This window comes from Ctenocephalides felis, unplaced genomic scaffold, assembly GCF_003426905.1.
Source record: "Ctenocephalides felis isolate EL2017-DRISC unplaced genomic scaffold, ASM342690v1 CF-g0.4_SCAFFOLD_01886, whole genome shotgun sequence".
NCBI classification, from domain to species: domain Eukaryota; kingdom Metazoa; phylum Arthropoda; class Insecta; order Siphonaptera; family Pulicidae; genus Ctenocephalides; species Ctenocephalides felis.
In genome coordinates this window covers 34,052,073-34,065,538 of record NW_020538040.1, presented here as the reverse complement: position 1 = coordinate 34,065,538, position 13,466 = coordinate 34,052,073, and the positions used below count along the sequence as shown (strand labels likewise).

Sequence of the window (13,466 nt, the reverse complement as noted above, 5' to 3'; positions counted from 1 at the left end):
TACTTTAAAATTCATTTAAATACACGTACGTAATGTCAAAAGAGATTTCTAAAGTTGTAAAAGCACACTATAGAATATAAAATGAAAATATTTTTAGTAGTTAAATTAACTAAGTCCAATAAATAAAAAATATCGCTAACTACAATTCTGTTCAAAATTCGCTCAACATGATCTTAAAACAAATAAAATGCGATGCAGTAAATAGCTTCTGTTTGCAGTGATCAATTGGCAATACAACTTGCAAATAATATACATTGTAATTATTTGAATTAATAAGTGAAACATAATTAAAATAAGTTTTGGGATGGCTAATCCAGTGATCGTTTTTATAGCCATTATGGTTTTTGTGTACTGGATGTACAAGTTGGCGACTGAGAGGCCTAAAAATTTCCCACCAGGTTCCATAATTATGCATATAATTTAATTAATAGTTTTATGTTTGCGCATATTAGAACTGTTTCATGTTTATAAAAAATGCAAATGAAAGTAAAAATCAATTAATCAAAAAATATAATATGAAATTTATAACGTAGGTCTACCGAGATTGCCAATATGGGGTAGTTATTGGTTTATTTTGCTGGCGAATTATACTTTTTTGCAACTGGCTTTTACTAAAATTGCAAAATTATACAAGTCCAAAATAATTGGATTTTATGCAGGAGATTTTCTTGGCGTAGCTGCACAAGATTATGAAACGATCAAAGAAATTCTGAATAAAAAAGAATTTGATGGAAGAATGGATGTTATATTAGCAAGAATGAGGGATCCAAAAGAAAATCTGAGAGGTAAAATATGTTTTTGCACAAAATACTTCTAAAGTAAAAATATTATTAATTTTTAGGTATATTTTTTACTGATGGTAACTTTTGGCATGAACAACGTCGCTTTGCATTACGTTACATGAGAGATTTTGGATTTGGAAGACGTTGTCCTTCATTAGAAGCAATGATCAATGAGGAGTTAAACGATTTAATTAATTTGCTCAAAAACGGTCCAGTAGAGAAAGATGAAAATGTAAGTAAGTGGAAAGTTTATAAAATTTCCAATGTTTCAAAAATAGAACAATTATTTTTTTGCAGCTGGTTTGCAGAGATGGTTTAATAATGATGCCAAACATATTTTTTATGGCTTTTATAAATTCTTTCATGGCAGTGTTTTCCCGTGAAAGATGGCCAAGAAGTAAACATCATGAATTAATTAAGTTGGGCCGAGGAGCTATGGTTTTTCAAAGAGCTGGAGATGATATGGGTCGGGCCCTATCGCAGACCCCTTGGCTAAGACATATCATCCCTGAAATGTCGGGGTACAACGACCTTAAAAGAGGAAATAAAGTTATATACGAATTCATTGAGGTAATAATTAACAAACTTATTATTAAATTTGTATAATATTAATATTAAAATATCGCATTAAGAAAAATAGAAAACAGTTTTTTAAAAATAAATAACATCAAATTTAGAACATTGTAGAAGAAGACTAAATAAGAGTTGTACCAAATTCTTGAATACACAATATTTGTATTGGAAACTTAGTAAAAAAATATATATTATACAAAATATTGGTATAAAAGTGATTTTATTAAAAATATATGTTAATTTTTATAGTGGCGTGTAACACACGTTTTGTAAAATTTTCGATAATATAAAATAATATCTCGAATTTAAAATGGAAAACAGAAGTTGTTCAATTTCAGTAAAAGAATAAATTACGAGGAATTCATAAAATTTGTAGTAATAATGTATTCTATTAAAGACACAATGTAAATTTACAGTCAAAAGTGCTTAAACTCCCAAATATAAACTTTTTCTTTCGCAAAACATAATGATAGAAGTCCGGTAATAATTATCAAGAAATGTTAAGTTAGGAAAAGTTCGGTGAAAATGGGGGGGGGGTAGGCAAATATTGAATATACATACGTACAATATATGGATTATAAAAGCTAATTGAAATTATATGTCTGTTTTTTATGATATACAAGAAAAATGTTGAATCAATTATGAAACAACACGAAGACGGAGATGATCGCAGTTTTGTGGACATTTATTTAAATGAAATGACAAAAAGGCAAAAAAATATTTTTAATAAAGATGATGAAACAACATTTTCAGGTAATAAATAGAAATAATTATAATAATAAGAAGTTGCATTGCATAAAAATTAATATTTTACAAAAATAATAACATTAGCATTTGAATTCTAAAGAATATTTGTTTAATTTCTTTTTCTCGTAGTCGATCAATTGATACTGACGGGGGCGGATTTTCTCTTTCCGTCGACAACGGCGTTAGGGGTGCAACTATGTTATTTATTTTTTCATCTGATGTATAGACCAGATGTCCAAGATAAAATTCTTGAAGAGCTTGACAGAGTAGTCGGAAGAGGACGATTGCCAAATCTTGATGATAGGCCACAGTAAGTAAAAGAAACGATTTGTTCCAAAAAATATTTAAAAGTTACATCAAGAATTTTTTAAATTGTGATAAAAAATTCGATGCAAGTAGAATTGAATTACAGTATATTAAATATTACATAAAAATGCACTATACAACAAAGGCAAAATATAACCGAGTCGTTGGCCTCGAGTTTCATAAACCTTCTAAAATATAGTTTTAGTAATTATTTTATAATTTCAATTCATTTGTTAATTAGTTATTTAACTGCTTAAACGCAGCTCGGGAAAATAAGGTGGCAATAGTTTAATTTACAAGTCAATAACTCAGTCTTCGTTCAGACTTCGAACGATTCACATCGCTCAGCCGATACCATTTATTTACATAACAAGTAAAAGTGTAAACAATAGTGTTTTCTACCTGCGATAGTGCCCGCATTGCGCAAGTTTATACCGCCAGTCACGTGTCTCCATTGCGGGGGACATGGCGTTGTTTATAAACAAAGTGACATTTATAATCATTATTCTCATCGTGTCAAATAAGTGTCATTCAACAAGTTAATTTTTCAAAGCCTTAAATCATGAATAATATTTTTGAAAGTTTTATCACTGAATCACAACAAATTCTACAAGATGATTATACAACTAACGCAGAATTTGTCGAAACGCATATTCTACCACAAATGAATCAACCGCGGACTTCCTCGCAAACATTAGAAGATATCGAAATGCTTCCGAGTGACAATAATTCGCAATCGCACAAACCATATCCAGTAACATTCAGGGACATGCGATTCAACGCGCAATATCAAGAGTGGAAACTGGCCATAAGTAAAAGAAGACAGCAGAATAAATCTGCACAAACCGCTAATGTCACAAAAAAGGCAACCACAAAAAATTATTGGTTAGATCCGATACCAACCAAGAACTATTATAATGTATTACAATCAGTTGCTCCGGAAAACGACAAAATGGACGAACAGCCTTCAACTTCAGCGCCTCCAGTGGAAAAAGTAGTAACTCCGCCACCGATCTTTGTACATGAGGTCAATGACATAAAACCTCTAATAGAATTGCTAGAAAATAATGTTCAGAATCTCTCTTCACACAAGACCGTTGGTTTGAAGAAAGTTGAAAGTAATACCAAGAATCCCCACACATATAATACCGTCCTCAAATTATTGAGAGACAAAGGTACACAACTGAACTCATTCCAGGAAAAAACAAAAAAGGCATTTAAAATTGTAATCAAAAATCTTCACCATAGTACAGACATCAATATCTTGTCAAAAGAAATCTCAGATCTTGGGCATAAGGTCGTACATATTTACAACCTGAGACAGCGTACTACTAAACTTCCGCTAAACATATTCGTTGTTGAACTGCAGCAAGACAAAAATAATAAAGAGATATACACAATAATGAATAGAGAATTTTTATATAAAACAAAAGTTATAATCGAACCCATGCGCCATCCTCGAGAAGTTCCTCAATGCCGCAGGTGCCAATGTCTAGGACACACAAAAAACTATTGTACAAAAGATCCAAGTTACGTAAAATGTGCCGGTAATCATCTCACTCCAGATTGCTCATGGACGGACCGAATAAACAGTAACGTAAGATGTGCATTGTGCGATTCAAACCATCCAGCTAATTATAGAGGGTGCCCAATATATCAAGCAGAAAAACATCGGCGATTTCCACCACTAAGGAAAAAAGAAATCTCACAACAACCTACTACAAGTAGCAGACACTCACTAATACGGCCAAATGTTTCCTTTTCTCAAATAGTTAACAACGAACAAAACGCAAATAATCATCAAAATCCTCAAGAACATGAATCATCTACAAACATCAATCCAACAAATGTAAGTTATCAAAATGACATGCATGAATTAAAATCTATGGTAAAGACCTTAGTAGACCAAATAGGCACAATGCTCAAACTGCTGACAACCATTCATTCGAATAACAAATAATAAACACATATTTCAAATTTTGCACATGGAACGTCAATGGTTTAATACAGCACTTACAAGAAGTTAAACATTTCATTATACAACGCAATATAGACATACTTCTCATTTCAGAGATACACTTCACAAGCAGAAGTTATATAACGATACCTCAATACTCCATCTATAATACATATCATCCTGACAATAAAGCTCACGGAGGGGCAGCAATATTAATAAAATCAAATATAAAACACCACATCATGGAACCTTTTTGTGCACACTTTCTGCAGGCTACAAATATTTCCGTACAATTTCTTCATTTTATAACTATATCATCAATCTATTGCCATCCCAGACACACAACCCTGAAGAGCCAATTTGAGTCATTTTTCAACGCGCTGGGCAACACATTTATTGTTGGAGGTGACTTCAACTCCAAGCACACGTACTGGGGATCAAGGCTCATAAACCCCAGAGGGCGCGAACTTTACAATACGGTTGCATCACTTAGTCTTTTACCCATATCTACTGGCGAGCCAACCTACTGGCCATCTGACCTCCAAAGAATACCAGATCTGCTGGATTTCTACATCACCAGAGGTTTTCCAAGAAATTCGCTGAAATCTTCCACATGCCTAGACTTAAACTCCGAGCATTCTCCCGTTTTCTTGAATATACTCAATCATAAACCCATCAACAACCAAAATGAATACATGACTACTAAGTTTACATGCTGGAACAAATTTAGAGAGTATTTAGATAACAATCTAAGTTGCAACATACCATTAAAATCCGGGAGTGACCTCAACGCTGCTGTAGACCTGTTAACCACATCTCTTCGGAAGCAATGGCAACTTACAAGATCAACGATAAACAAATCAAAATTACACAAAGCTTGCAAAGAGCTCAAAACCTGTCTTCGAGAACACAACAATAAGATCTTTGAAACCAAACTGAAAAATCTATCAGCTACTTCAGACACAAACTACTCACTCTGGAAAGTAACCAAAAATTTTAAACAACCAATTATTCCTGTTCCAGCTATTAAAGAAGCAAACAACGCATGGGTCAGAAAGTCAACTTGTTTGCCAACTTTTCGAACAAATTTTTCACCCTCTACCACAGCAATGCAGTTCCCAAGAAGAAGAGTTTATTCACAATAATCTAAAAGGTTCTTCAACATACGGCGACCATTCAGACACCCGCTTTTCTCTTTCTGAAGTAGAACTTGAAATAACTAAGTCAAAATCAGGCAAAGCCCCTGGGCATGATCAAATCAAGATACATATGCTGAAGCAACTCCCACAAAAAGCCTTGAGATTCCTAACCATTCTGTTCGACTCCATTATCAGACTAACAGTATTTCCGCGTTCCTAGAAAATTGCAAAAATAATTCTAATACCAAAACCTGGCAAAGATCCTACTCTGATGGAATCCTACAGACCAATTAGCTTACTGCCCATCTTGTCTAAAATAATTGAAAAATTACTGCTTAAAAAGATCAATGCAATTTTGAGTAACAAGAACACAATTCCGCTATATCAATTTGGCTTTAGGAAACTCCACTCAACAATCAAACAAACTCACAGAGTAGTCCAGGAAATCAACTCATCCATACAAGAAAAAAAATTGCACCTCAGCCGCATTTCTAGATATCTCACAGGCTTTTGATAAGGTGTGGCACACCGGTCTCCTCTACAAGATAAAATCAAACCTCCCAGCTAATTTATACCAACTACTTCAATCATACCTGGTAAACCGACAGTTTTTTATTAATATATCACATTGCACCTCTCCTCTGAAGCAAATAAACTCAGGTGTACCACAGAGAAGCGTTTTGGGTCCCACATTATTTTTATTATTTACCTCAGACATGCCTACTACAGCTGACACCAACATCGCCACTTTTCCAGATGATATCTGCATTCTATCGAAACGCGAATGCCCTATAGCTGCGTCTTTAGACAACCTGCAACAGCATTTAAATTTAGTATTCTTGTATACAAAGTCGTCTTAAAACCAATCTGGACTTACGGCTTTTTTCTCTGGAGTAGTGCCAGTCGATCTTATATAAGCATCTTACAGAGAGCTCAGAACAAGCTCCTCAAAAAAATACTGGAGGCTCCCAGGTATGTACCTAATTGGCTTGTTCATCAGGACTGCAACATACAAACAATAGCGGAAGAAATTAGTAGATTTGCTGCGAAATATAAATATAAAAATTGTTTAGGTTCATTCAAAGTTTAATATATGCAACAGATTGAGAAGATTTGCGAAAATAGTTCAAACAGTTGATAAATTTAATTTATCTAATTGCCGTAAACTTACAAAAATACTCTCACGTTATATTTATACAGATGCAGTTTGTCTTGTACTATTGAAAATATTATGAGATTCATAAGTATTCATAAAAATTAATTCAAATATTGTAAAAACGCTAGAAAAATCTAAGCAAATATAATTATCTCTATCAAAGCTATGTATGCGACAAATGCTATAAAAAAATCCCATTTTAATAATTTAATTATTAATAATAAACTCAAACAGCGTTTTTCCTATAAAATAATAGTTTATAAATGCGATCAGTTATTATTATGTTTATTAATATAACGAAGAAGATATTGTAAAAATAATTTCATCATAGATTTGCCTCAAATTTTGCAAAACATAATAAAAAGGAATAAAGCAGTATTACTACAGTATAATGTAAAATTAAAATATATTTTAAAATAAAGAATAGAAGTTCGAATTTATAAAACCCAGTATTAGATTTAGTACGATTAAAAAACAAAGTTAGTATCAAATGTTTAACTAATATTTCGAAAAAGAATCGAAAATGAAATTTTTTATATATCTGTATGTTTCAAATGTTACTGAACATTTTGGCATACTTTATATGAAATTGATGTATGTGTGTGTTTTTCATAGAGGTACAAAAAATACATAGCACCGCCATCGTTAATACTCTGCCGCCCAGCTTATGGCAGATAACAATGAACGGTGGTGTGGAGATTTTTACCCACAAAAAAGCCGCTATTTTGGGCTGATAAGTGTTCTGCTTAAGAATATTTACCCATATCTCTGCTCCGTAAAGCTGTACACAGTGGACTACGTCAAGCAGGACTCGTTTTCGGCCATGATTCTCTTGTGGAGCGTAGTGTAGTGCGTGCCATCTTTCTCGCAGTTCTGCTATCTCTGATAAACTCCCAAAAAAAGGCCTCTGATAAACAAACTCTGCTCGAGGTCCATGAATAGCCTCCTGTCTCTTGTTTGTTTAAATTCTGGTAGTTCGACGGGCATCGTCTTTCTCCCGTGGGAGTTACCACGCACACTGCGCTATATGGATCAACCACTCATCTCCCTCGAGCAGTGTCCCCTTATCCGCTTGCGTACGTGGCCATAGATCAGATGGTGTGACCAACCCTTCTTGCCGAAAGGGGAGTTTTTGTTTTTTACCGCGAGAGCTATTTTATTTCGCCCTTACCCTCTAATCTGAAGATCAGCGAGCTTTCTCCTAAAGGATACACGGATGGTGGCTGTTACTCTTCAGCTCCAACGCCAAATTTGGTCCGCGAGGGCTATTTTATTTCGCCCCAATCCGCCGATCTTACGACCGGTTAGGACACCCCCTATCCGCCACCTGGGGACGCGCCCGGTGGGAGTTTGGCTTCTCCCGACGGGAAAAAATCGTCATTTATACTAAAAACATTAGTATAAGTAGTAAAAATATTTAATGGGAGATTAAAATGCATCGATGTAGGATAAATATAATAAGAAAATATAACTAGTGTTTAATATTTGGTTTGCCAGAACATTTAAAATGTCGCCAGCTGAACCGATGGTAATTCTTGTATGAAAGATAAAAATAATATCAAAATGATTCCCATGAAAATTTAATTCAAAACATTCTTATATAAATAAAAAGCGATTTCCCTGAAGTTGATGAAAATAAAAATGGAGAACATTTTTTGCACACTATTGTGTTGAAGTTCGACATATACAGATATGTTATTTGAAATATGCATGAAATTTAAAATCTTATCAAAGCTTTAATTGCAAAGTAGTTATATAAAAAAATGTATTAAATAATATAAATATATTTCAAATGTATAGGATAAATTTTGATATTTTTTAACAAATATAGTTGTCGTTATAGACAAAGCCAAAAAATGATAATATCAGAAAAGTTATATAGGTAAATTAGTAAATAGTAAAAATATATAAATATACGTTTAAAATATAAATTTTAATATTGTTATTCGACAAAAATTGTTGCTTTTTTTTGAAGAAATAAAAAAAGATCATTTATATTAAAAACATTAGTATAAGTAGTAAAAGTGTTTAATGAGAAATATAGCTAGCGTACGAAACCCTAGGTCAAATGGTGTGACCGACCCTTCCAGCCAAAAGGGGAGTTTTTGCTTTTTACCCCGAGAGCTATTTTATTTCGGCCTTACCCTCTGATCCGAAGATCAGCGAGCTTTTTCCGAAAAGACACACATGGTGGCTGTTACTCTTCAGCTCCAACGCCAAATTTGGTCCGCGGGGGCTATTTTATTTCGCCCCAATCCGCCGATCTTACGACCGGTTAGGACACCCCCTATCCGCCACCTGGGGACGCGCCCGATGGGAGTTTGGCTTCTCCCGACGGGTAAAAAAATGGACATTTATATTAAAAACATTAGTATAAGTAGTAAAAATTAATTTAAATACATATTGCAAAAATGCAAGACAAACTTAAGTAAATACAATTATCTATATCATAGCTGTGTAGTGTAATACATTAATAATGTATTAAAAAAACGTTTATTAATATAACAAAGGAGATATTGTAGAAATAATTTTATTATGGATTTGCATCAAATTTTGCAAAAACACAATGAAATCGCATAAAAAATATTAATTCAGTATTATGTGTAATTAAAATATATTTTAAAAATAAAGGAAGGAAGTAATAATATGCAATTTATAAAAATCCAGTACTAGATTTAAAACGATTAAAAACAAAGTTTTTATCAAATATTGAAATAACATTTTTAAACAGTTAAAAAAATAGATTATATAAAAACAATGCATATATTATAATAGAAAGGATATTAAGTGTTAAGAAGGCATATACAATTGTAAAAATACTTTTTTATACTTTTAATAATCATTTTATAATTCAACAATATTTATTTGTTGATTAGTTATTTAACTGCTCAAGCGCAGCAAGCGAAAAAATAATGTAACAAAAGTTTAATTCACAAGTCAATAACATATTAATAAATTAATCATAAAAATTAGTCTTTGAAAAAAATATTTTGTTTATATTAATAATATTAAGAAATAATTCTCACATATATAATCAATAAGATTGAATAAAAATATGTATGCACAATATTATAATTATCATTCATAATTGAATTTATAAGTGCATCATATGATAAAAATTTTTAAATTGCCATTTAGATAATACAATATTTTATCGAATCATCAATTACAAAAACAAGATGCCGACAAGAACTGTGGACTACATTCCACTAACAATTCGCTAACAATTTCTCAATCCGAAAAGTAATCGCAAAGAAAAATCTGCTCTTTTCATTTTTTTTTTATTTTATATAGCGAAGGAAATGCATTTACGCATACCAAGACTAGGTCATTTGTCATGGTATGTCGGACTCAATACCGCCTGGGTATAATACCGACTAAAACCTCCGCTTATTTCTTGTCTCGGATAAAGTTATTCGAGAAAACTGAATATTTTGAAAATGTGACCGAGCAGGTTTTAAATTTAGGTGCAGTGTTTTTCCGCCAGCAAAAATTTATTCATTTCCAAATCAGGATTAACTATGAAACTTCTACTTCTTCCTCAATAAGAGCTGGCGTTCCATAAAGAAGAGTGCTGGGTCCAATATTTAAGACATAGAAGAACAAATCTTGCCATATCATTTTTTATTATCAGTATTTTCGATATTCAAACAAAATTTTTTGGAAATTAAAAAAAAAATTGTGCCTCTCTCCAAAAGCAAACGTTTTGTCAACACAAGTAGAAAATTTTTAAATCATTCAAATCGGATGCTCCGTTCTCTCAAAAACTAGATTTCTATTTTTTGCACTCTTTATTCCGTATCTCTAAAACGGTTGGACCTGTCTTTGTCATAAACTAATCAGCACATCTCCATAAAAATAGAAATCGAATGTTTTTTGGACCATTCAAATCGCTTGATCCGTGCGGCCGAAAACGGGATCGAAAAATTGCGGACACACAAAACACACACACACACATACATCCATTTTTTCTAAGGTATACCAAAATGTTCAGAAACCAAAACGTGAAGATAAGCAAAAAATTTCAATTTCGACTTTTTATTGTGACAGAAGGTTACAGACCTAAATTGGCTAATGAGACGCAAATCAATCATGTCATTCGATAATAAGGTATTGACATATAAATCTATAATAAATCCCATCTGATATAGAGCTTTGGGGTTGCGCAAGTATGTCCAATATTGTTTTAATTTATTGCCAAATCTTGATGACAGACCGCACTAAGTAAAAGAAACAAGTTGTTCCAAAAAATATTTAAAAATTTCATCAAGAATTTAAAAATTAATTAAATAATTTGATGCAAGTTGAATTGAATTACCGTACACTAAATATTACATAAAAAATGCACAACACAACAAAGAAAGAAAGGTAGCAAAAGTGTATTGCACAAGTCAATAACAATTGATAATAAAAAAATATAATTATATATTATTGAATAAAAAATTAAAAATTTTATATTAAAAATTTACATGAATTTATTGACCTGTTGACAAATTGGTAGTATAAAACAATATATATAAAAATGCAATAGAAAATATGTTGTTCAAGAGTTTAACAAAAACACTTGGTCGATTCAGTATGTATTAAAAAATTGTATAGGTTTATTCAATATTTTAATAAATGCAACAGCAAAAATAGTTTGAACAGTTGAAAAAATAAATTATATAAGTTCAGTTAGCAAAATTATGTTCATTAGAAAAGTTCCACGCGATGCCGTAGACTTACAAACATACTCCCATGTTATAATTGTACCGATGCAGTTTTGTGGTATTAAAAATATTATAAGATTTCAAAAATATATATTATAAGTTAAAGTTTTTGTCACATGAAAATGATTAAATTTACATATATAAAAAAAAACGCTAGACGAAGCTAAGCAAATATAATTATCTCCACCATATAGGTTATATATGCAACATACGCTATAATAGAAATAGGTTTATTCAACCTTTTAATAAATGCAACAGCAAAATTAGTTTAAACAGTTGAAAAAATGATTTATCTAATTTTAAGTTAGCATAATAATTATTAAAAAAGTTACACACGATGCCGTAGACTTACAAACATACTCGCACTTAATAATTGTGCAGATGCAGTTTTGTACTATTAAAAATATTATAAGATTTCTAAAATATATTATATAACTTGGTTTGGTCACATAAAAATGATTAAAATTACATATATAAAAATATAGAAAAAATTAAATAATTTCACAAAAATGCGTAAAATATTTTCACAAAAGTATATTTATATATTTATAAAAAATTATTCAAATATTGCAAAAACGCTAAACGATATAATTGAATTATCATCACCGAAGCTATGTATGCAACTTACGCTATAATAGAAATAGGTTTATTCAAAATTTAATAAGCGCAAGTGCAAAATTAGTCTGAACAGTTGAAAAAATAATTTATATAAGTTTAAGTTAAAAAAATAATGTTAATTAATATATTTCAGCATGCCGTATACGGAGTCATGCCTGCGCGAAACTATGCGAATTGAAACCTTGGTTCCTTTAAATTTGCCGCATCGCGCCCAAACTGACACCTCCTTAAATGGATACAATATACCAAAGGTAAAATTTTAAACAATTTACGATTGAAATTTTACGAATGCTGTGCTTTTAATACTTTCAGAACACTATGGTCATAACCAATTTATGGAGTATACACCACGATTCCGATATATGGGGAGATCCTGAAGTATTTCGACCTGAACGATTTTTGGATTCACGCGGTTTGTTAAAGAAAAAAGATATCACTTTACCATTTGGAGCAGGTAGACACAAAATCCATTAAATTACACGATATATAGAAAATGAATCATACAAAATATCAATGCATATAACATGCATATAAACCTGATATAAATACATTTAATAAAAGTCATAACTATGATATGAGTCATATATGAGTTTGAAAATATTAGAAGAAAAGCTTGAATTTGCTAAAAGACTAGAAGATGTAAAAAATTGCTCACAAAATCAAGATTAAAATGCTGATATGTTCTCGAAAATGTTTAATTTCAGGAAAACGTTTGTGTGCTGGAGAAACGTTTGCACGTCAGAATATGTTCCTGATGTTTGCATCCTTAGTTCAAAATTTCATATTTTCACCAGCACCCGGAAAAGAGAAACCGCCGCGCCGGGGAGAACTATCAGGATTCATAATTTCTCCAAAGGACGTTTGGATAAAGTACCAAGTGCGGTATAGTTAACATGCAAATATAATTCGGAAATATGATATTATAAAATATCTCTTAAAATAATGGATAAAATGTAATATAAAATTGTAAGCTTGAGTATTTACTCCTATAAAATACATATATAGAAATATAGAAAAATTAAATATTTGTTCAAAAAATGCGAATCATATTTTTACAAAAATATATTTATGATGCATTCATAAAAATTAATTCAAATGTTGTAAAAAGGCTAGACGAAGCTAAGCAACTATAATTATCTCCAACAAAGCTATGTATGCAACATACGCTATAAAAAAATCCCATTTTAGTAATTTAATTATTAATAATAGATTCAAACCACGTTTTTCCTATAAACTCACAGTTGATAAATGCGATAAGTTATTATCATGTTTATTAATATAACGAAGGAGATATTGTAAAAATAATTTCATCACGGATTTGCATCATTATTAATTTTTGCATCAAATATTAATTCAGTATAATTTGTAATTATATTATAAGGTGTAATATATTTTAAAAGGATAGAAGTACTGACATACAATTTATTAAAATCCATAACCAGATTCAGTACGATTAAAAACATAGTTAGTATCAAATGT

General features: G+C 31.3%; 1 protein-coding gene across 1 annotated transcript; it reads left to right on the top strand.

The window, feature by feature from the left end:
- Nucleotides 1–337: 337 nt before the first annotated feature.
- On the top strand, nucleotides 338–12,879 carry LOC113374875 (probable cytochrome P450 304a1). Its single transcript, XM_026614835.1, has 9 exons — nucleotides 338–398; nucleotides 534–785; nucleotides 842–1,014; nucleotides 1,080–1,352; nucleotides 1,979–2,108; nucleotides 2,232–2,412; nucleotides 12,121–12,238; nucleotides 12,300–12,441; nucleotides 12,692–12,879. Exons 1-9 carry the CDS (start codon nucleotides 338–340, stop codon nucleotides 12,877–12,879), a joined length of 1,518 nt encoding a protein of 505 aa, XP_026470620.1.
- The last annotated feature ends 587 nt before the right edge of the window (nucleotides 12,880–13,466 follow it).